Below are 25,746 nucleotides of genomic sequence, written 5' to 3'. Positions count from 1 at the left end.
ATTGTTCATCCAGCCTATCTTATTTAGACAGACCTGCGGAGATAATAACATGCACAAAAACAAGACAGAGCAAAACCAAGCAACAATATACAAGCTAACAAATTTACATCTTATGAATATTTATAAGAGAAGCCCTGGTGGCTACACATTGAACTGATAACTGCAAGGTCCCAAGTGTGAAACCACCAGCTGCTCTGAAGGAGAAAGAGGAGGTTTTCTCCTCTGATCGAGAGTTATAGTCATGGAAACACACAAGGGGAGTGCTATCCCGTCCTATGGAGTCATTATGAGTCAGGATCAACTTGGTGGCAGTGAGTTTGGTTTGGAATACTTCTAGACTCTTTAATTAGACCAATTTACAGCTCAATATTTTATTTATAATATCTATTGTAGTGGTTACCTTTGACAATATGGAAGAAAATCAATCTGCCTCTCACAGTTCCCACTTGGACTCTGCTTAGAATACCCCGTGGATTAGAAGCCTCTCTCATTATCATCAGTCAATTCCTATTTAGGACCTGGATATGGTTTAAAATAGCTTCAAAATCAGAAACACATTTCTTCACTTTTTAAAAGACGATTTATAGTGCATAAAAAGTTAAATTGACTATTGATCCTTAAAAATCAAATGTGTCCCATGAAAATGACAGAACAAAAGAACAGGATAGAAGATGACAGAGTAATTGTTTAAACCCTGAAGACAGAAGACTCCTCCTTAGAGGTCATCTTCTCTAGGCATCTGTAGCTAAGAAAAGGTGGAGGGAATGGAAATGTTAGAGGAGATTAGTAGCACATATATATATATTTCATAAGATTGAAAAAGGCCGGTAACAAATCATTTCTAAGAAGGAATTTAAGAAATGAGGAATAAGGCACAATTTCAGTATCTATGACATAACTCTAGGAAGAGATAATAGAAAATTTCTCATTATTTCTCAAATCCTAAAGCACATTCAAAATAATGAATTGAGTGAAAAATAATCATAATGACAGAAAAATAAAAAAGGGGCATGAGCCTGTCATTGATTGGTTGGGTCAGACAAATTGTGGTTATCATTTTTTTATTGCCAGGTTTATTGAGCAGTATCTTCATAATCTAGAGGGATTTAGTATTGAATCATCATAGCACCCTTCCCAAATCTGTTTTCTGAATCTTTGGCACTTTTCCCTAGAACATATTGCAGACCTAGAATCTCATTATTTCAGAAACTGAATGTTCATTTTCACTTTTGTACGGAAATGGTCACTGAGTACAAAATGAGCCATTTGGGAAATAAGCCAAAGGGAGAGAAAAAAGAAAAGTAAGACACTCTTTTAACCTTCTTCTGTGTTACAAGAGCAGTGTATGTGTCATACTTCAGTGGATTTCAGAATCTTGTGGATGCTATTTAAAATGTTGATTCTCACCCTCATGCATTTCTGGTGGAAATGTAAAATGGTATAGCAGCTAGGAAAGCTGCTTACTAGTTTCTCTGAAGGTTAATTACCACTACCACCCAGTAATTCCACTCCTAAATGTACACTCAAGAGACTCGAAAGCTGAGACTCTTATACTTGCATGCCACTGTTCACTGCAGGACTACTGACAGGAGTCAAAAGCTAGAAACAATCGGGTGTCCAGACGCAGATTAATGGATAAACAAAATGTGGTATATCATACAATGGAATATTATTTAGCCATAAACAAAAATGAAATTCTGATAATGCTGTGTGACATGGATATACCTTGAAAACATTTTGGTTAGTGAATGAAATCAGGTTCAAAAGGACAACTATGTAACTCATTTATGTGACAAATAGAATAGGCACACACTTTAAGACCAAACTTTATTTTTGGCTACCAGAAGCCTTGGATGTGCTTGCTGCTGGATAAGCGTTAGGCTGCTAAAGAAAGGTCAATGGTTCAAATCCACCAGCTTCTACTCAGGACAAAGTTGAGGTTATTTGGTCCTGTAAAGATTTGTGAGTTGGAAGCAACTTGATGGCAGTAGGTTTATTTGTTTGTTTACCAGAGGCTATAGTGGGGAGAGAGGAAATGGAGTTATTATTGAATGTGTAAGTTTTGTTTGTTGTCATGGAACACAATTGAAAATGGATAGTGGTAATGATAGTAGACCATGGGGAATAATGTCACTGAATTGTACACATAGAAATGATAAAAATGACAACTTAAACATTTTACCCCCAATTTTTTTTTTCAAATATGGACTTCTATGCATAGACCCTAGAATGCTCTGGTGTTTTTTCTGGTATATTTTTTTCAGACATTTTAAAAATCTCTCCTAAGGGATTTCTCCTTCTCAATTTTTTTATGCTATTCAATCAACCAGGGCACTCTGCAAATACCTTTCCTTCTAATCATTTCCTCTTCTCTGTCTTATCCCCTCATTTCTTCTTCCCAGTCCACATTAGGCTAAAAATCTGTGCCTGAATCTGTTTCAGATATTGGCGTGATGGAGGGTCTTTGCTCAGAAGGAGCTTACACTCTGCATGATCATGTGTGGATCTCTCTATATATAGATACAAGGGAGTACCAAAAAAAGAATTTAATATTTTTACAAAACAACCTTATCACCTTCAAAGTACTCTCCATTACACTTAATATATTTGTCAAATATGCAATTCCATTCTTGGAAATATTTTTCAAATTAATCTGTTTGGATGGCTGACTGTACCTCCCTTGTTTTTTTTCCTTCACCTCTTCTACATCATTTAATCACTGTCCTTTCATGTCCCTCTTCATTTGAGGAAACAAAAATAAGTCACATGGAGTGAGGTCAAGTAAGTGCACAAGGCAAGAGAGGCATGCTGTTTTTTCCCCAAAACGGACACACTGAGATGGCTGCATAAGCAGGTGCATTGCCATGGTGGCAAAACTCATCCAGTCTGCCACAAATTATGCCTTTTACTGCTACACAATCTTTTCAGAACCTATATATAGAAAGCTTGATTAACAATTTGACCTGGTGGAACAAACTCCAAATGAAGTACAAGTCAACATTCTCATCCATTTGGGAAGTTGATGGATGTGCAGAAAGTGGTTTTTTACCAATCGACATGTCATCTTTTTGGAAACAAGAAAACCACTTGTACACTTGAGTTATTTCCCATAGTGCTGTCCTTGTAAGCTGTGTTCAACATCACAACAGTTTCTGTGGCTTTTTTCCTGAGCAGGAAACAAAATTTCACAGCAACACACTGTTCTCTTAAATTGGCCATCACAAAAAAACGAGGTTCAAGCAAAACTGCTTTTACGAAAAAATTCAGTAACCAGGGAGAATCTTCCCAGGTGATGCCACTGGGTGCACTAGCTCAGAGTAAGTGGCTCATGCTCACCTAGTGGGAAAAATCCATACTACAAAATTTACATCTAGTGGAGCTTTTCTCTAATTTTTTTTGAGGGGGTGAGTACCCCCTCATAGACTATGAGGCAGTTGTTGAAAAAGAACAAGGGAATACTGTATAGTTTAAAATCAAGATAAGTGTGGGTAAAGATTCTAGCTTTCATTTTACTTATTCAATCTGTATGCTGAGCAAATAGTCTAAGAAGATAGACTATATGAAGACAAATTTGGCATTGGGATTAGAGGAAGGCTCATTAAGAACCTGTGATATGCAGATTATATTCAGATGACACACCTTGCTCCCTAAAAGCAAGAAGGACTTGAAGCATTTGTTGATGAAGAGCAAAGACAACAGTGTGGGTTATAGCTCAATGTAAATAAAATAAATTCCTTACAACTAAACCAATAAACAACATGATGATGAATAAATAAAAGATTGAAGTCAATGACTTCATTTTATTTGGATCCACAATCAAAAGTCATGGAAGCAGCAGTCAAAAAAATCAAACAAGGTTATAAGGTTTGGGAAATAAGGCCACCAGATAACAAGCATGAGATGATGTCCTTAGCACCTACTGGTTAAGTGCAACTAGGAGGGATATCTTGCACTTCCTGGCAGAAATTCAACATAAAAGGTAAATAGATCCAAGGTTCCTAAAGTAGGAAAGGAGCCACACCTAATGCCAGCCTCCCTTTTACCTTGAACCTCATGCCTCTGTGGTACAATTTTTCCTGATCCCTGAGGCAACACAGCCAGTCAAATCTCTTACCTACCTGATCTCTGGCAGATTTTGTACAGTCATAATCAATACCCAAACTTCACTTTTTTGTCATTTTTTTCTCCTTTGGTATCTGTGTCCTCCCCCTCACCCCCACCACACCTCCCACATATATACATGCAATAACATTACCAAAGCAGCAAGGAAACTCACCTACAGGAAAGTTTTAACTTTTATTTATTTGCCTCAGTTTTAAAACTTTTGTTCTATTATAATAGATTTATTTATTTTTATAATTCCCTCTTATGTCCTTTTCCAGTGTTCTCTTCCTGTGTGATTGTGTGACCCTACCCTCCTGAGACGCATTCCTCCAGGGAAATTAGGCAGGCCTGTAGACTCTGGCACATCCACCAAAACAAGTGCTTCCTCCCCACTTCCCCACGCATCCCCCCCACCTCCTTACCTCTCAGGGGCACAGATATGCCTGCATTCATGCTGTCATAGTAACAGAACTTTAGCACCCACACCAAAGCCACACCTGAGATTTTTGTCTCTTTTGTCCCTCCTTTTCTCTGCACATCCACCCATTATTTCTTTCTTCTCCCTCTGTTTTTCCTCATGAAACATATTTTAATGAAACTTATTAATTCTAGTTATCCTTCTTATTTCCCTCGTTGGATATTATTTTCCCCTTCAATGATATAGCACCTATTTTTTAATATATATGTTAAGAAGCATGAATTTAAGGGCTCAATCACTATGAAGAAAATATTATGACAATCTCTAAGAAAGAATTGACATATATGGATAATAAGTTTTATTTTGTCTACTTGATTAAAAACTTAAAATAACTATTTTTACTTTCATTTAATTTCATTTCTCTTTTCTGAAAAAAGTGAATTCTATAACAACAATCTAAATGCTTTGTGGCTTGAAACGCAGGTTACTTTACAATTAACAAAATTATAACCATATTTAACAACACAAGCGTCAATCTAATAGCCAGGTCTATATTTACATAATTATAACTTCATCTTTCTATGACTCAACTGTCAATTTGTCATACTATGATGGCTTCTGTATTGCTACACTGATGGAAGCTATAACACAGGTATTTCAAATACCAGCTGAGTCACTCAGAGAGGACATGTTTCAGCAGAGCTGAAATGATTCTAAAATATATCTAGTAGAAGAGAAGGAGATAAAAACAAGAAGTATTTGAAAAAGCAAACAAATGACAGGAGATAAGGGCAAAGTCAAACTATCCCAAATGAAAAGATATATACGAAATTATGAGAGCAAGAGGAGAAAAGGGAAGACGGGACAGGGATTACCACAAGGCACCCAGCATTCTTCTGTCTGCTTGGGCCAACCCCACTCCTCACACTTCTTGACTCTACTAGCAAGCAGGCTCTGACACAGCTCTGCCTGACACCAGCAAGCAGGTCTTGGCATGGCTCTCTGCATAGCCAGCAAGTTCTCTGTACCACTGGGCACACCCAGCCAGCTCACAACTGCCCCAGGTGTACCTGGCACTACACCTTCTCATTGCAGCATGCCTGCATTTCTGCTGACTACAGCAACAAATCTCCTGAGCCAAAAAAAAAAAAAAAATCATCCAAATTGAACACCCTCCCTTTTCTTATTAATCCCTCCCATTTCCCTTATAAAACCTCCATTTTCCTTTTTTAATTTCTTTAAAATTACCTTTTTTTCTTTCTCCTTTTCCATTTTTCATATCTATTCTTTCTCCCTCCTTGTTCCTTTTATTTAATGGTTTCTGTTTTTCCATTCTGTCAAAACTGGACAGAGTCAACTACCTGAAAACAACCCAACAACACTGCCAGCTCTAACAGCTGCACCACATTGGCACAAAGATAGCAGGCAATCTCAATCCACACTAAAAAAATAAGAAAGAGAGGCACAAACAAGTGAACACTCAGACTCAAGCAAATTTTGTGATGAGGAAAGGGCTCTAGAGCTATCAAAAAAAGATTTCAGAAGAACGATGCTCAGATGCTTTCCGTGGCTTAAAAAATATTTGAGAGAACAATGAAAAGACTAGAAACACTAGAAACCCTACAACAAAACTACCAACTAGAATTCCAGAAGATGACTAATACGATAACAGAATTAGACAACAATTTAAAAGAGCAAAATAACAGAATAGAAAGGATGAAAAATCAAATTAGTGAGCTTGAAGACAAATTTATCAACTGCAATCTATGAGAGAAACAATCAACAAAAATAGCAAAGAAGTCTGAAAAAAGTTTAAGACTTATGTGGGACACTATCTATAGGAACAACTTACATCTCATGGGAATTCCAAACAAGAAGAAACAAAAATATAGAGAGAGAATACAGTGAAAGAAATGCTGCAACAAAACTTCTGAAATGGCATAAAAGGGAGAAACTATCCAGGAAACTGAGAGAAACAAAACAGATCCCAATAGAAAACATTGTGACATACAGTCAAACTTTCCCATGTAAAGGACCTGAGAGAATCCTGACAGAAGATAAGGGAAAAAGAACAGTCACCTACATAGGAAAACCAGTAAGAATAAGCCCATATCTCTGAGCAGAAACCATGCAGGCAAGAAGACAATGAAATGGCATATATAGAACCTTGGAAGAAAAAAAATTGCCAACAAAGAATCTTATATCCAGAAAAATTATCTCTCAAATATGAAGAAATAAGGGAATGTTCAAACAAAGAAAAATTAAAGGAATTTTTAAAACAAGACAATAATTACAAAAAGTACTAAAAGGAGTACTCTGAACAGATATTAAAGGACAACATACAAAACCTCACCCAGAAATCAAAACACTTAAAAACAGTGTTCAAGAGCAGACAGAAATATGTAAGGGGTAATGAACCCAATAATGTCACAAAAGGAGACACACAAAATAGCAAAATGACAGCAAGAAACCCACAACATATCAATAAGGACACCAAATATTAATGGATTAAACACACCAGTCAAGAGATAGAGAGGAACAAACTGGATAAGAAAACAAACCTCATTAATATATACTTAGGAGAAACATATCTTAGATACAAAGAAAAAATAGGTTTAAAATCAAAGGATGGACAAAAATATATCAAGTTCATGGTAACCAAAGGAAAGAAAGCAGGATTGATAATATTAATCTTTGATGAAATGACTTAAAAGAAATCCAAAAAAAGGTACTTCAAAATTATTAAAGGGACACTAGAACAGGAAGATATAATCTTAATAAGCATATATGCACTCAGTGAAAGACCCCAAACATTAATCACACTCTTATAGAACTAAAAAGAGAAATAGACAATACAACAACAATGATAGGGAACTTAAAACATCACTCTGAAGAAAGGTCAAATCCTGAGGAAAAACATAATAAAGACACAGATGAACTAAACAACACAATTAACAAACTTTATCGCCTAGACATATGCAGAGTACCCAACACCACCACACTACATATTCTTTTCCTGTCCACAAGGAACATTCTCTAGAATTAATCATATCTTGGGCACTAACCAAGCCTTAATACATTTTAAAATATTGAGGCTTTACAATCCATTTTTCAGACCATAATAATATAGATTAGAAATCAATAATGAGAAAAGGGAAAAAACTCAAATACATGGAAACTTAAAAACTAATGGGTAATTGACTAAATAAGGAATGAAAAAAAACTAAAATTGCTCAAAACAAATGAGAACAAAAATACAACATACTAAAGGTTTGGGACACAACAAAAACATTACTCAGAAAGCAATCTGTGGCAATAAATGCTCAAAGAGAAAACCAAAATAAGCACCATGACCCATCATTTTCAACAACCAGAAGAAGAACAACAAAATAAAACTTCCAATCACCAGGAGAAAATAAATGATAACAGAGCAGAAATAAATCACTTAGAAGAAAGTAGAAATAAAATCAACATGACAAGAAGTTTGTTTTTAAAAGGATTAAGAAATGGATAAACTGCAAGCAAACGTAACGAAGGTAAAGAAAGAGAAGGTGCAAATATAAAGAATAAAGAATGGATGATGCGACAACAGATTAAAATTAATTTTAAAAACATAACAATTACTATGAAAGACAGCACTACCACAAATTTTGAACACCTGGATGAAATAAACAAATTTCTAGAAATTAACATAGACTGATGTTGAAAACGTGAACCACAAGGAGATGTTGATAGACTGATGTTGAAAACGTAAAACACCAGGAGAAATAGATCAGGCCAGCAAAAAAAACCCACAAAAAACACAAAAAAAACCCACTCCAGTAAAAAGTCCAGGTCTAGAGGGTTCCACAGGATAATTAAAGGAAACATTCAGTGAAGATTTGACAGCAACTCTGCACAAATCATTTTGGAATACAGAAAATACAGCATACTTCCAGATTTATTTTATGAAGCAAGCATAGTTCTGAGATTAAAACCAGACAAATACTCCATTTTCTCTTCAGATGATATAAATCTTTTGCCTTTTAAAACCAGGCAAAGATGTTATGAATATAGAAAACTAAAGGCCAATATCCCTCATGAACATAAATGGAAAAATTCTCAACAAAATACTGCCCAATAGAATCCAATGATATGTATTTTTAGAAAACACATTAAGACCAAGTAGATTCACACCAAGTACACAAGGATGATTCAACATTAGAAAATTAATTTAATCTACCACATAAAAAAGCAGAAGAATAATATGATCATATCAATTGATGCAGAAAAAGCATTTGACAATATCCAATACCCATTCAACAAAATAGGAGTAAAAGGGAATTTATCAACATGATTAAGGCTATGTACACAAAACCAATGTCTAATATCTGACTGAATGGAGAGAAACGGAAAGTATTTCCCTTACAAAAGGAACCAAACAAGAATGTCCCTTATCACCACTCTTATTTAACATTGTTCTAGAAGTCTTAGCTAGAACAATTAGACAAGAAAAATAAATTTAAAGAATCCAAATTGACAAAGAAGTGAAACTCTACTTCTAAAAGATGTGATTTTATACATAAAAATCCCATCGCTCCAACAAAAAATTGCGGGAAGCAATCAAGAGATTCAGCATGTGGTAGGATACAAGATGAACATTAAAAAAATAAATTGTATTCCTATATTCCTAACTAAGAGAGCTCTGAAATGGAATCAGAAAAACTACAGCATTTACAATAACCACACACACACACAAATGAAATACTTAAGAATAAACTTAACCAGAAAAACAAAAGACTTAAACAAAGAAAACTACAGAGCACTACAGCAAGACACCAAAAGACATCTGTTAAAAAGGACGAGTATTCGATGTTCATGGCTAGGAAGACTTAATCTTGTGAAAATGTCAATACTCCCAAAAGCAATCTATAAATACAATGCAATTCCTATCAGTATCCCAAGTAGCTCTTTTAAAAAATGGAAAACACAAGTTACTAACTTCATTTGAAGAGGAAAGTGACTCAGGATGGGCAAAAGTAGAAGGCTGCTCACTTTCCAAACTCAAAACTTATTACACATCCATAGTAGGTAAAACAGCCTTGTACTGATACAATTATATATACATAAACTAATGGAACAAAATAGAGAGCCCAGAAATAAATTCAACCATCTACAAATCACTGATATTTGACAAATACCGAAAAACAATAAATGAAAAAGAGGTAAACTCTTCAAAAAATGAAGAGTCTAGCAAAAAAAATGGATTTCCATTTGTAGAAGAATGAAACAGACCTATACCATAATAACCCTATGTACAAAAGTAAACTCAACATGGTTCACTTATCTAATTGTAAATCCTGAAGCTACAAAGATCATCAATGAGAAAATAGGAATGGACTTATTGACCCTTATCCAGGGTTTAGACATACTATAAAATATAAGATGGAAACATACCTGGTAGATGGCAAAATAGATGACTTGTACCTACTAAACATAGGACATTTATGTGCCTCAAAAGATTTCACCAGAAGAGTAAAAAGACAACCCTCAGAGTGGGAAGAAAACATTTTGGGCAACAACACAATAGACAAAATTAATCTATAAAATCTATATAAAACTATAACATGTCAATAAGAAAAAAATTGAATAACCCAATTAAAAAGTAGTCAAAGGATATGAACAGACAGTTCACCTAAGATGACATCCAAATGGGCAGCAAATCTATGAAGAAATGGTCATGAACAGTAGTCATCCAGGAGATTCAAATAAAAGTACCAATGAGACACCTTATACAAACAATGACAACCAAGCTTAAAAAAATAAATGATTGACAGGCTGAGGAGAAATCAGAACCCTCATACACTGCTGGTGGGACCGTAATTATGTGCAATCACTGTGGAAAGTGATGACCTCAAACAACTGGTAATTGAAATTACATATGGTCCAGCAATCACTTTGTTGGTTATATACCCTAAGGAAGTACAAATATAGATACATGAACACCCATGTTCATTCAGGCACTATTGAAAATAGCAAGAAGACAGTGCTCTTTTTGTTGTTAGCAGCCATCCAGTCAGTTCTGAACCATAGCAACATTATGCACAACAAAATGAAACATTGTCTGGTCCTTCAATCAACCTCAAAATTTTTCCTATACTTGAAGCAATTGTTGCAGCCATGGTGTTAATCCATCTCATTGAGGGCCACCTTTCTCTTTTCATTGTTCTTCTATTAAACATGATGTCCTCATGGGACTGATCTTGCCATAAAACGTGTCCCAAGCATGTAAGATGAAATCTCACATCCATGTCTCAAAGGAACACTCTTGCTATACTTCTTCCAAGACTGATCAATTGGTCCTTTTAGCAGTTCATGGTATTTTCAATATTCTTCTCCAGCACCACAATTCAAATGCATCAATTCTTCTTGTCTTCCTTATTGAGTGTTCAACTTTCATAAACATATGACGCAACTGGAAATATCATGGCGAGGGTCAGGCCTACCTTAGTCCTTAAAGTAACGTTCTTGTTTTTCAATACTATAAAAATGTCTTGTGCAGAGATTTACCTAATATGGTGTTGATTGTTGATCCAAGCAAGGCAAAATAGTTCAAGGTTTTCTCCATTTATAATGATCTTGCAATCCATACTGAATAATGCAATCTTGCTTGATCTTCATCAGCAAGTGCTTCAAGTCCTCCCCATTTTCAGCAAGCAAGGTAGTGTCATCTGCATATTTCAGGTTGTTAATAAACCTTCCTTTAATGCCACATTCTTCTTCAAACACTCCAGCTTCTCTACTGATTTTAAACCTTGCAGTATTCCCTGTTTCATTTGCAAACTACCCTTTGATCCATGGACAAGTTCCACACAAGCACTATAGAGTGTTCTAGAATTTCCTTTTTTTTCAAGGTTATCCATAGTTTGTTATGATCCACACCTTCAAATTCCTTGGCATAGTCAATGAAACACAAATAAACATTTTTCTGGTATGCTCTGCTTTGAATTAAGGTCCATCTGACATTAGCAATGATATATCTTGTTCCAAATCATCTTCAGAATCTGGCCTGAATCTCTGGGAGCTCCTTGTCAATGTAATGCTACAACTGTTATTGAATGATCTTCAGCAAAATCCTATTTGCATGTGATATAAATGATATTGTTCTACAATTTGATAATTCTGTTGAGTCACCTTTTTTTGGAATGGGTAAAATTATACATCTGTTCCAGTCAATTAGCCAAATAGCTGTCTTCCAAATTTGCTGGCAGAGATGAATGAGTGTTACAGTGCTCCATCAGCTGGTTGAAACATTTCAATGGGTATTCTATCAATTTATGGGCCTTGATTTTGCCTAATGCTTTCAGTGCAGCTTGAACTTTTTCCTTCAGAACCATTGGTTCTTGCTCATATGCTACCTCCTGAAATAATGTAATGTCTACTAGTTCTTTTTGGTAGTGAGTCTGTATATTCTTTCCACCTTCTTTTGATGTTTCCTGCATCATTCAATATTTTGCCCTTAGAATCTTTTAAGATTGCAATTTAAGATTTGAATTTTTTCTTCAGTTCTTTCAGCTTAAGATATGCCGAGTTTGTTCTTCCTTTTTGGTTTTCTAACTCTAGGTTTTAGCACACTGCTTTATAATATTTATCTTTTCTTTTTTTTTCCAAATGAATTTTAAGTTTTTATTATATAGGAGATCTTTAAAAATTGTTTATCCAAAGGTATTGATTATATATATATATATAATCAATACTATTGAGCTTTATCATTTATATTTGGCATGATTTTTCTTTTTAATTTTTAAAAGTCATTTTATTGGGGGTTCGTACAACTTTTATCACAATCCATATATAAATCCATTGTGTCAAGCACTTTTATACATTTGTTTCCCTCATCATTCTCAAAACATTTGCTTTCTACTTGAGCCGTTGGTATCAACTCATTTTTCCCTCCCTCCCCACACCCCCTTTGAATTTTTCTATTCAGCTCTTTGACTTAATCATTTCTTCCATTTAATTTAGCTACTCTACAATCAAGAGCAATTTTCAGAGTCTCTTCAAACAGCCACTTTGATCTGTTCTTTCTTTCCTATTTTTTTTAAAAATCATTTTATTAGGGGCTCATACAACTCTTATCACAATCCATACATACATCAATTGTGTAAAGCACATTTGTACATTCATTGCCCTCATCATTCTCAAAACATTTCCTCTCCACTTAAGCCCCCGGCATTAGGTCCTCATTTTTCCCCTCCCTCCCCGCTCCCCCCTTCCTTATGAGCCCTTGATAATTTGTAAATTGTTATTTTGTTATATCTTGCCCTGTACAACGTCTCCCTTCACCCACTTTTCTGTTGTCCGTCCCCCAGGGAGGAGGTCACATATAGTTCCTTGTAATCGGTTCCCTCTTTCCTACCCACTCTCCCTCTACCCTCCCTGTTTCGCCACTCATACCTGGTCCTGTAGGGGTCATCCGCCCTGACTCCCTGTATTTTCAGTTCCTATCTGTACCAGCGTACATCCTCTGGTCTAGCCAGACTTGCAAGGTCGAATTCGAGTCATGGTAGTGGGAGCGGGGAGGAAACATTTAGGAACTGGAGGAAAGTTTTATTTTTCATCGTTGCTACATCGCACCCTGACTGGCTCGTCTCCTCCCCGAGACCCCTCTGCAGGGGGATCCCACCCTTTGCTTTCTTTATGAATGATGGTCTTGATGTCCTCCCTCAGCTCATCAGGACTTCAGTCATTAGTGTTCAATGGATCGAATCTCTTCTTGAGATGTTCTCAAACTGCAGATGAGAAAGGATCAAGTTTGTATTTTGGAATTGTTTTAATTTTCTTCAGCTTTAACCTGAATTTAGATATTAGCAATTGATGATCTGTTCCACAGTCAGCCCTGGCCCAGTTTTAGCTGCTAATGTTGAACTTCTCCATCTTCTCCTCCCACAGATGTCGTCAATTTTATTTCTGTGCATTCCATCTGGAGAGGTCCACAGTGTATAATTGCCTCATGTGTTGTTGAAAAAAGGTCTTCGCAATGCACAAGTTGTTGGTCTTGCAAAAAAGTCTATCATGTGAGCTGCAGCTTTGTTTCTATTACCAAAACCATATTTTCAACTATTGTTCCTATTTGTTTCCAACTACTGCATTCCAATTGCCAATAATTATCAATGTATCTTTTTTTTTTCACGCAGGAGAACAACTTTTAGTGAAAGTATAGGACCTGGATGGGGGTGGGGCACGGGAGGGATTCTGGGAGGGGGCTCAGGGGATCACAGCCACGTGCCAGACAGGAATGAAGCGGACCGCTAGGGACAAGGTGTAGTGGAAGGAGCCCCGCAGCTGCTCCAGGGTCAGCAGCTGGTCGCGTAGCGGGCCCCAGGTGGCCACGATGTAACCCAAGTGCCCCAGCTTCTGCAGAAAGGTGTCCTACAGCGAGGAGGTCGCGTGAGGGGGTGTGCGCTCCCCAAGGCAGCCACACAGCGGGTCCCACAGGCCCAGGGGGGAGGGCGGGCAGCGGGTTTGCATCCTCAGGGGCGCAAGTGGCCACCAGGCAGATCGGCTGCGACTCAGGGGCGCAGGAGGCGCCTCCAGCTTCAGCGGAGTCCCGGCTGAACCGGAGAGTCCAGCTGTGCTCCACATCAGGGTCGCGCTCGGCCAGCAGCGGGGAGGCGTCTGGCTGGTCCGGTCAGGTGCGCTGGGGGGGCGGGCGGCCGCGGCACTCCGCCGGCGGGCGCCGCACCTGCTGGCGGGCCAGCGCGGCCGACACGCGGCGGGAGGTGGGCAGCGCTTGGCGGCGGTGGCGCCGCAACGAGCACCACGCGGGCGGCTCCGGAAGCGTGGCCAGCAGCAGCTCCGTCTCCCGGACGCTCCAGGGCCTGTGCTGCGCCGAAGCCGGCGACACGGACTGCACTGGTGCCGCCAGCACGCCAGGCTGGTGCGGCTGGCGGGGAGTTGTTCGGGCGTTGCCGGCCGGCCCTGGCTCCGGCTTGGGGAGCACTGGTGAAGACGGCTCCGGGGTCTCGAGAGGCACGGGCCCGGGAGGGGGCCGGGTGTCGGGGCCGCAGCAGCATCCTGAGGCCGGCAGGGCGCCAGAAAGGCAAGGGTGGCAAGTGCGGAACCAGAGGCGAGCGCAGCACCAGCCGCCCACACGCCCTCTCATTCAATGTATCTTGATGGAAGCTTTGATCCATTTTCTACTGTAGTCATTGGGAGGACTCTTTAATTTCTTCACAACTAGCTTTTGTTGGTGGTGCATAAATTTGAATAATAATTGTATTGATTAGATTTCATTGAAGGTGGATATATATAATCCAATCACAGAAAGCATTGTACTTCAAGATTAATGTTGCAATGTCCTTTTTGACAATGAATGGCACTCCATTCCTCTTTATTGTGTCATTTCTGGCATAGTAAACTACATGATTTTCTGATTCAAAATGGCAAATAGTCCATTTCAGCTCGTTGATGCCTTGGATACTGATATTTATGTGTGCTATTTCATTTTTGACAACTTCACAATTGCCCAAATTCATAATTTGAACATTCCAAGTTCTAATCATTAGCATATATTTGCAGCTTTCTCTCATTACGTTGCGTTGTGACCCATCAACGAATGAAGATTCTGAAGTCTCCACTCCTGCAGGTGTTACTCGCATCACCATGGTCAACTCCACTTTGAGAAAGTAGCCCCTCCTCAGTCACATTTTGAGTGCCCTTGGCCCCAAGGGGTCCACTCCCCAGCACTGTCCCCAACAATGTTCTGCTTCCATTCATTAGGCATTAGTATCTGACAATTAAGATTTTCAGTGGCTTTCTCCAAAGTGGGCAGCTGATTCCTCCTTTGTTTTCTGGAAGTTCCACTGAAACCTGTTTGCTTTGGGTTACCGTGTTGGCATTTCAAGTACCAGTGGCATAGCTTCCAGCATCATAGCAATACACATGTCACCACAGTAGGGCACACTGAGAGACAAGTGTGGGAAAAAATGGAAATAGCCCAAATTCCCATCATTAAAAGAAAGAATAAGGACATTTTGATAGATGCATACAATAGAATACTATGTATCACTAAAAAACAATGAGGAAACGCTGAAGAATGTAATGGCATGAATAGATCTGGAGAACATTATGCTGAGTGCAATTAGTCAATCACAAAAAATGAAAATTATATGATATCACTGGTGGAAAAAGAAGAGGAGGTGCAGGAGGAGGAGAAGAAGAAGAAAGATAAAGATTTTTATATAACAGACTGGAGTTTGCCATAGGGGTTTGAGTAAAAGAGGGAAGGTAAAGCAGTGGGCTAGACTGTTGATGGGTGTTCACTCTGGTGAAATGGAAGAGGGAGAAGGGAAATCAAAGAGTGGGTGAAGGGTAAACTATTAGGTCGAATGATGAATAGTTGATGATCTGAAGTGTAAAATAAACATACCTGTTACCATTAAAATTATTAAATAAATCAATAAAAGGTAAATATGATAAATATAATTTAAAATAGATATATTACTGCTTCACATTTCTTATTAGCATACCTTTGGAATTGGTTTTAATATAAAGAAATTTGAAAAGAAGTAAAGAAAAATATTTAGTGACAATCTGAATTTTGGTTGGGAAAAGTCATTCTGAATTCAAAACCAAAGTTAGACACCAATAAGAAAAAGACAAATCAATTTGACAGCATAATTATGAGGGCAAATCCAAAAAGAACTGCAACTAAGATTTCTGTCCACACATTCATGTGTTTATTCCAAACAAACATGTTTAGACTATAATTAGTGAATAACTGCTGATAAGTTCTCTCATTAATGCAAGGTTTTTTAAAAAAAATTCATGGATAAAATGGAATTAAAAGTTAATAGAATTTTAACTTGGGTGAAAGCATGTGGGATAGTATTTTACAAGAAAGAAGACAGAAAAAGGAGGGGGCAGGGTAAGCTCTTAGATGGTTTGATAAGTAGTTTAAGTTGTTAAATATGATGAAATGATTAACTGAAATGTAACCCCCCACCTTTCACAATAAAAAGTTTTAAAAATTCAAGAGAATTCTTCCATAAAATTCTTGAAGCCGCTTCATATACTTGCATTGTTCTCATTAGAGTACCAAAAAAAAAAAAGATACTTTCTGTGAGACAGAAAATATTTTGAGACAGACTTAATATCAAAATTTTAATGAAACGCAAGTAGATATTTTCCCAAATAATTTAAACTTTACAATAAGCTTACAGGAATGCTGCCCTATCTAAAATAACAGCTTCTATAAGGATCATTTATTTTAAGTAAGGTAGAGAAGACCATCAACTTTGACAAAGGAAGACAGTGTAGCTGAGGTCCAGAAACTAGTAAGAGACAATAGAATGCACACTGGTGTGATAGCTACTGTAGTTAGGATCTCACAGAGTTCAGCACTTCCAAATTTAAGTAACTCCCTTAGGCTCAGTAAACTGTGGCTCCACAGGTACAAAAGTATTCCAAGAAGATCAGCTAGCTTTTAAACAAAATGAAGTGAATGAAGACAATTTTATACAACCACATGCAAGTAGGGATGAGTACGGGATTTATCAAGTTAATCCAGAGAACAAGGTTCAATCAAAACTGACTTCTGCACCTCATGTCATGGATGTACCTGGAGAACATTATGCTGAGTGAAATTAGGCCATCACAAAAAGACAAATATCATATAAGATCCCTGTTACAAAGAGAAAAAAAATCAAAAACGAAGGTTGTCAAAGCAAAAGAAACAGACTTTCAGGATTACCAGTGGGGGTAGGGCAAGGAACAGAAGATGAAACAATAGGCTAGAGGCCCATAGGTGCTGGTTTAGGGAAGGGGGAGATAGGATGCTGCAAGAGAGATACATTAAAGTAGGGGTGGGCAAGCTATTTGGGAGTTGGATAAATACTCTAAAGTGTGCAATACAAAATGATGATCTGAAATATAACCCCCCACTAAATTCACAATTTTTAAAAGTCTTAAAAACAACAACAGTGGCTTCTGTTGGAAACTGTTGGGCTAGTTAAATTAAGGAAGAGATGTCAGTTCAGAAGACTTTAATGACTGTGTTTTGAGATTTCAATGGAGTATTCTTGATAAGTTTTTCCAGAATACATAGAATGATCACATGGACTTATTAGTACAAAGTTTTAAAAAATTTAAAATATGTATTGGTGAGAAAAAAGGTCAAGAGTATTGTTCTAGGATATATATATATATTTTTTTTACATTTAATAATGCATCTGCTTATTCTTTGAGGGTATCAATGGCTGTCCTATGAAAATTTTGTTAAGTAACTTTATCCCTTCTAACTTACAGCTCTGATATTTTCCTTTCAGGCTTCATTTTGTTCCCAAAATTCAAAAAATATTGAGACGGAACAGGATTCGAGTCCCCTAGGTTGACAAAGCTGCCATTTTTATGTGGAGCAGATCAAAGAGCACAGACTTCTTCAGGGAAGTTACACAGATGCAACTACCTCCTTCAGAAGTCTATCGACAAGATAAAGAATCTGTTAAATAATACCTGTGCATTTTGATATGGTTATTCAATGTTTCTGTACATTTATAGCAATATTTTTGTTGTTATTAATAGTGTGAGATTCATTGAAATCAGTTCTGACTCATAGTGACCCTATGCATAACAGAATAAAATACTGTCTACTACTGCCTTATCCTCACAATCCTTCCTATGTTAAAGATTTTAAAGCCTATTAGTGTAGCCATCGTGTCAGTCCATCTCATTGACGGTCTTGCACCTCATTGTCCCTCTAGTTTGTAATGGATTTCTCCAAATGACCAGTCATTTAAGCCTCACCCTTCTTGCTTCTAAAGAATGTTCTACTTTTGGACCTGCCCTCATAAAAATTTCTTCTATAAAATTCATTCCCAACCTGATTTACAAAATATAAAAGGCAGCTTCTACATCATATATTCTTAATTAAAGTATATCCAGCTATTAAATGGCTATCAAATCATCTCAAAATTTGGTTTAATTATGACATTTACAATTAATGAAGTAAAATGTACACTAGTAATGTTTAGTTCCTTTACCCTTGATTGTTGCTTTTTTTAGCTGCCATTGAGTTAATGCCAACCTATTTGATCAACAAGGTGGTAATTACTTGACTTTTAAAATTTCATAATTCAATAATATTTCCTGAAAACAATTAAAGTAAATATTATAGTCCCTAAATTTTGTGGGACATAAGATATAAACTCTTTTATGCCTTCATATATTTGTCTATCAGTATGTAAGTCTTGAAAAACACTCATAATTATCTTGCAATAATTATTCATAAAAAATCATTTTTCTGATATAAGAATTATGAGGGTCGTAGACAATACAAGATTGAAGAGAATCAGAGTAATTAACAAGGCCTTGACCTGCACTAGGAAAAATCACACCAAACACCTGATTTCATGGTAACATCAATTGAAACCCATTAACTAGTACAAAAATAATGCAATCCATCAAATATTTGATGTGTTTTTCCCCTGGCTCTCTCTATGCATCTTTATACATAAGCACTAATTATATAAAGCCAGACTCCACAGACTGCGACACAATTAACTCAGGCTTTGCCTTTGTGAAAATCTTGGCACAAAAGCTGCAGGCCAGAAGGCTGGATCTCTGAGAGCTCAGAAAACAGAAAAACCCAGCCCAGAAAACACCTGACGGGAAGGCAACTGACAAGACAGCATAAAACGCTATTATAAAAGTATTAACGGTTCTATGTACCAAGCCGGAAAAAAACAATCTTGCCACGGATCTTTGTGTGTAAGTTCCCCAATAAAGATGGATCTGATCAATCCAGCTTTTTCTGATTCTATTTTCAGAATATAAACTTGTGCTCCACGGATCATCCCTGCACTTGTTCAGTAGGTGCTCAAGAATTAAGTAGTATGATTTTGCTATCATTACTAACTGTGGATATATTCTAGGAATTATATAGTGCTGCATTAGTCAGAGTTCCCCAGAAAAGAACTCGTAGGAGATAAGGATGAGTCGGAAAGGGGGCACAAAGTGTAAGTCAGTGGCAAAAGATTTCTCTGAAGGATACTGAGGCAGGGCCTTGAAAACCAGATTAAAGAATGAGTCTCTGATGCTATCAAATGGAGAGCCATTAAAACTATGCAAACAGAAAAATAACATGAGAAGATTTGCTTTTTATAAAGAGCAATCTGACTGCATCTGGAGAACAAGTGAAGTTGAAGGGAAAGCCATCAGGCATCTACTGCAATATTCTAGGTGAGAAATGATGTGGCTTTTAAGTTTGTGCCTGTAAAACTAATGAGAAGAGCCTGCCGAGTATGGATTCTTGAACTAAAAGAATATTAAATATCAACAGTACTAAATGAGACGGAGAAATCCAGAAAAAAAGATCTTATGCGGACACGGTAAGAAGAGTTTTAGTGGAAAAGTTTGGGAAAGCCAAATGGGCAATGCCTTAGAAATGCCTATGGACAAGTTAGGAAAATTTCTAATTTTGAAAGAATAAATGTACTTATATTTAGGAGGATTTTAAAAAATGTTTTTCCCTGATCTTGTGTAGTCATACTAAGTCTGAATCAAACTAGCTTCGAACCAGAATTAACAAAGACTCATCCCAGAGTTAGAGGGGGAAAGTCAGAAACACCAACATTACAGGTAATGAGCTAGGGGGAGATTATCAGACATAGTTCAGTTTAACTATTTAGTACAAATAAGTTCCATCTCTGCTTCTACTTTCCACCACAAGTTAATCTCTCCCTAATTTATTCATCACACTGCTATCAAATATTTCTTTTTGACACCTATCTGATTACATCAGAACTCTGAAAAATTCTTCAAAGAATTCCCACCTTCTCCAATAGAAAGGAAAAAAAAGTGTGAGCATCTGAATGTGAGATACAAAGCACTCCATGATCCTGCCTCCGCCTGTATTTGTTCCAAGCACTCTCGATACATGTGCCTCCAAGTTGCACCATGCACTCACCTGCTTCCCTGGTTTGTCTGTCTTTCTTTTGACCCTAGCATCTTAGATATAGCTCTGAAGAGAATTTCAAAGTTCTGCATAGCAACTGATTACTTGTTTGCCTTTATACTGCATACTCATGCAATATACCCAGCAATAAAAATGAATGAACTCCTTACACCTGTAAAACTTGAATGAAACTCAAGAGAATTATATATAGAAAAAGGCAAGCAAAGTGTTATATGATGTATTATTTTATTCATATGATGGTCTTAAAATGACAAACAATAGAGAACAGAGAGGAGGATGGTGAGGGGAGTAAGAACACAAAGGAGTATGTGGTAAAGTAAAATTGCTTAACTATGACTCTTCTATCCACGTCTTTGTAACGCTTACCAAAAGATTTGGTGGGATCATGCAAATAGAGTGTATAAAACACTAATAGGAAGAATTGGTCACTTTTATCATTTTTTTCTTTATTAATGCAGTATTTATTTGTCTTCCCTCTGTCAAACCCTGAGCCAGTTTCTTTCCCCGGGCCGCCTGGGGAGGTGCAGGGAAAGCAACATATAGGGCAGACGAGACGTGGGACAGAGAACTATGGGAGGTGAAGAAGGCTCCTTCACATGGCGAAGAGGATGAGGAAGGCCACCATCAGGCAGAAAAGCCCCATGGCCTCCGAGAGGGCAAATTCCAGGATGGCGTAGGAGAAGGGCTGCTGCTTCAGAGAAGGGTTCCTGGCATAACCAATGATGAGACTCCCAAACACAGTCCCAATGCCAGCTCCAGAGCCTGCCGCTCCAACTGCGGCCGCCCCCGGCCGCAATGGCGGCTGTGTCAATGCCCCTTGAGACGGTGCTGGTTTGGAAGCTGCAACTAGGGATAAGTGAGGTCTGGGAACGTGGGGCTGTCAAGCTGCTGAAGCGCTTGTCTGTCAGTGTCTCGGGCCATTTCTGCACCAACACAAACAGTGGTCGGCTAAGCAGCTGGGAGGTGCTCCTGACCAGGGAAGGGGTGGAGACGAATTTGGCGCAGGCGTACATTTTTAGGGGATGAGAGGCAGTAGCAGATGAGCTGCTCCTAGTGCGGGGAAGACAGAGCAGTTTTATCATTCTTGTGAGCATAAGAGAGCCATAGAAGAAGCAGAAATAGGAAATTCCCAAACCATCAAGATATAAGAGCCACCATCAGAATAGGTGGGAGATCCCTACCTAAAGTGGCAGAAACCACAGAGGCAATAGGACCACAGCACTGAGAACATGAGATACACAAGAGAAGCAGCAACAGGACTGAGGCAGAGCAGAGGTGTGGCACAGAGACTGTGAGGCATAATGGTGCTTCCTGGCCCATGGAACAAGGCAGAGGCCAGAGGACCCCATCATTGAGAAGCTGAGGACTGGAAAGAGAAATGTGGCTGCTGGCATGACTGAGAAAAGGTGCTGTGGACAAGAGGACTGTATCCTTAATGTTTTCTGATCCTAGCTTGTGGTAACCTGTGAAATGCCCTAATAAACCTTTTTGAGTTCTATGTAGCCATTGCAATGAATTATTGAATGGAGCAGAGAAGTAGAGTATCCTGGAAAGGATGGTTAGTGTCAGATTAGGGTAAAGAACTTTGAAAAGTGGAGGTATATCTGACCTCTGCCTTGTGGCAATTGACCTTGGGCTGGTGTAGAGTTGGATTTGCTTCTCCCTTGTACCCAGGTCAGAAGCGGCCCACACACAATTGCCTCAGAGTAGAATAATGAAGTTCTCATGTGATGATGATAGAGTATTATATTTTGACTGTGGTTGTGATTATAGAAATCTACATTTGAAATAAAATTGGATAGGGGAAAACACACAGAGACAAGTCACACTCTCAAATGAATGTAGGTTAAAACATATGTCACCATTGGAAGAAACTCACAAAGGTGCAGTATCTTATATTTGCTTAAAAATAAAAAGTTTAAACAAAAAATGGTGCTGAGTATAAGAACCTGAGTTTGAACCTCAGTCATTTGGGTCTACAACTTGTGCTTTATCTTGTGTAAGGTACTACTTAGAAAATGTGTGGGTACACAGAGGAAGAAATATACTGGACTTGATTGTACTGAGAGTTGCACAATTTGCATGAATGTGATTGCATTATCAAAATATGTTAATTGTATATTAATTAAATTGTTTAAAAATAAACAAATGAATTATCAAATTAATTAAAAACATATCAAGTATGCATAATACCATACAGAGAAGAAACAAATGTGCAGAAGACTTAGCCTAGGTTTTATTTAGTTCAAGTACCTGAGTAACGCAAATGTGAGATGCAGACCATGGCCAAGTTACAATCATCACAGTCTTAGTGCTGAGCCACCATTGCCAAATGATTTTGAGGAGTGAGTGAAACATTTAGCTGACCTTCAGGTTCATTTGTCATATCCTTATACACTGTGATGGCAGCTATGAAAACATTATACACATGGGTGAGGACAAGATAAAATATGATAGAACTAAAATAGTGATGGGACAGTACAGGGGCAGCAAACTATTTAACATGGGGCGTCCAGCCAAAGTCTCTAACTCCCACCAAATGACCTTTCTCTGCGTGGATATGGTAAGAAGGTGGGGGAAGATACTAATAGGATTAGCCTGTGAGTAATTACAATTACAAGATGCCCTGTAATGGCATCTTGGTGTGTATAAAATGAGCTCTCTGAGAAGCAGGAAGAGGGCTCTCATTACGAGCAAGAGCCAGGAGTGGAGTGTGTCCTTTGGACCTGAAACCCCTGTGCAGCGAGCCTCCTGGATTCAGAGACAGCTATACCATCAGAGGAGCAGTGGCAGAACCAGGAGCCAGAGCATGGAACAGAATGATGGACTTCCCAACCCAGGGATCAAGTTAAATGAGTGGGGTTTTGTTTTGTTTTGTTTTTGTTTAGGGGGGTCTTTTTGGGGGCAGGGGTCTGCCTTACAGAGCATGGTGCCTGTGGGCACTAATTGGGGAAGTTAGATATCCTGCCTTGTGGAAGTGGACCTGAGTGCATTCCAGTTGAGGATTACTGAAGTCGGGTGTTTCTGGGCACTTAATTCTGGAAATTGAGTTTGCTGACCAACGAAACTTGAGCTGAATGCCTTCCTGCTGAGGCTTACAGCAGAGTGGTGTGCCCCTTTGGCCATTTATTAGCAGACCTGAAAGTTTGTAACATGTCCTGGTAAACAACTACCCTGAGCATTTCTCACAACCTGTTACCATCCTTAATAAACACGTTATTCATGAGTTCCTATGTAACCAACACAATAGATATTAGAATCTAGAGGATATGATGTATGAAGTAGGGAATATTAATAAGCCATCACAGATAGTTATTATGGCATAATTTTATTTTATTTTTAATAAAATGTAATAAAACATTTTTTAGGCATTGACCAAATAATACTTTTTAAACCAGTGCCAAATTGGTTCACTGTGTCAATGCTGAATGTGCTGTTTAATATTGGCCAGAGGTGTTAGACATTCTGTTGTATTTTCAGTTCAATTAGCAATTATATAGTACCAGTGTTTAGGAGGGCTATAAAAGAAACACATTGCTTTACGTGGTGACGTAAGAAGTGAAAAAGATACCAGTCTGTGCATTCAATTTTTAAAAAAGGAAGAAAGACTGTTGTTACTGCTATTGAGGGTGCTAGCAAGACAAGTTTAATTTTATGTTCACGACAAGAACAGAAGAGCTCCTGAGAGTGCCTTCAAGTAATGTGGAGAGAAGGTAAATGTCATCAATTGTACTTTCCAGGACAGAACTAGGATCAATGGCTAGAAATTACAAAAATATACAAGAGCCTGGTAGTTTATATAAAACCACTTAAAATTTTAAGCTCCTATTTATAGACTGCAGAGTAGAACACAGACACTAAGGATCATTTTAAAGATTTTCTACAGTAATCCATCAACAATTCAGTGATCTAATACCCTGGTCTCAAAATGAACTATATATCTTATAGAGTCAGAACATGAACTCCAGCACATATATAAAATATATCTTCAGTTTCTTAAATAAATATGAGAAATACATAAGAAAACTTTTCCCTAAAACACCTCATTCCTATTTATGACCAGAATTAAACAGTAAATACATATATAATAAGTCACAGAAAAATTACTACTCACCCGCATTGACTATAGCATCTATCTCTAGTACTGTGATGTCACCTCTGTAGAGAGAAACTTTTTCACTCAAACTTTTCTTCTCCTGTGATTCTTCTTGAGGATTTTCCTCTGTAATAAAAGGGATCATATTAGCAATGTTATTAGGTAATTTAATAAAGGTAACTTTAGTACAAGAGCCATTATGAATCTCATCCAAACAATTAGGTAGAAATAAGTATGTAATTATCAGAGGTGTGGCTTATCTTCTATTTATTTTATATTACTCAATCCAAATGCAGTATCCTGTATAATGGACATAAATACACTTAGAAATGGTATACAGGTGAGTAAAAACATTCACCATTTGTTATTATTATAAAAGGGCCCATGTTAAAATTATATACCATGAGTTTTACAGAGAGATAAGAAAGAGCTGTGTAACTATCAAATTCAATTTTCAGTGTAGTACTTTATTTCTGTTTTGTTCCAGTTACATAAAAGCCCTCTTTAAAAAGAATATTTGTGAACAAAACATTATGTTCAGCTGTTTGCTAGATCAAGGAGAATATAATGTTTAAAAGTACTCCTTTTATGTCAAACTGTATTAACATATCAGTCTCAAGCATGCAACTAGAGTTAAACGAGAAATTGCTTGCTCGGCATGCAAGAGCCAGCAAGCCAGTATATTTCAGACACAACAAAACTATTATGCTCTAAAACTTGATGTCTTCTTCTAAAATGTTTCAGAGTAACAGTAAAAATTTGACTCTTCATTTTATTTTTTAACAAAGAGTAATGTTAAGACAAATTAAACCTGTAAAACAAAGCTAGAGGAAATACGTGTTTGTAAATATGCTGAATTGCTATGTATTAAAAGATTTCTGATATACTTCTAGAAAAAGTGATTTACAAACTTAAAGTTTTCAAAGTACTTATGAGCTGTGCAATCTTTTATGGAATATACTCAAGTATAAGCCGACCCGAATATCACCTAATTTTACCACAAAAACTGCATTAAAAATGTGCTGAAAAACTCAGCTTATACAAGAGTATATATGGTAATAATTATTCACTAAAACAGTGTGAGGTGAACATGCATGGATGAACGTCTCAGATAAGATATCTGGAGGATTAGAGAGAAGAGGCTACAAGTCATCTAAATTATCTTTAGGCCCC

General features: G+C 37.6%; 1 protein-coding gene and 1 pseudogene across 1 annotated transcript in view; both read right to left on the bottom strand.

Moving 5' to 3' along the window:
- Positions 1-25,746, bottom strand: part of MACROD2 (mono-ADP ribosylhydrolase 2) — a 1,581,126-nt gene that overhangs the window by 1,478,807 nt on the left and 76,573 nt on the right. Inside the window, exon 3 of the mRNA XM_045295172.1 lies at positions 24,592-24,699. Coding sequence (XP_045151107.1) covers positions 24,592-24,699 — 108 coding nt within the window. The remainder of the gene's footprint in view (positions 1-24,591; positions 24,700-25,746) is intronic.
- Positions 20,947-21,520, bottom strand: LOC101641160 (annotated as a pseudogene).

This window comes from Echinops telfairi, unplaced genomic scaffold (genome assembly GCF_000313985.2).
Source record: "Echinops telfairi isolate 266 unplaced genomic scaffold, ASM31398v2 ScPeMD7_5592;HRSCAF=6446, whole genome shotgun sequence".
Classification (NCBI taxonomy): domain Eukaryota; kingdom Metazoa; phylum Chordata; class Mammalia; order Afrosoricida; family Tenrecidae; genus Echinops; species Echinops telfairi.
Note: the sequence above shows the minus strand (reverse complement) of the source record. Positions and strands in the feature narration are given on the sequence as shown.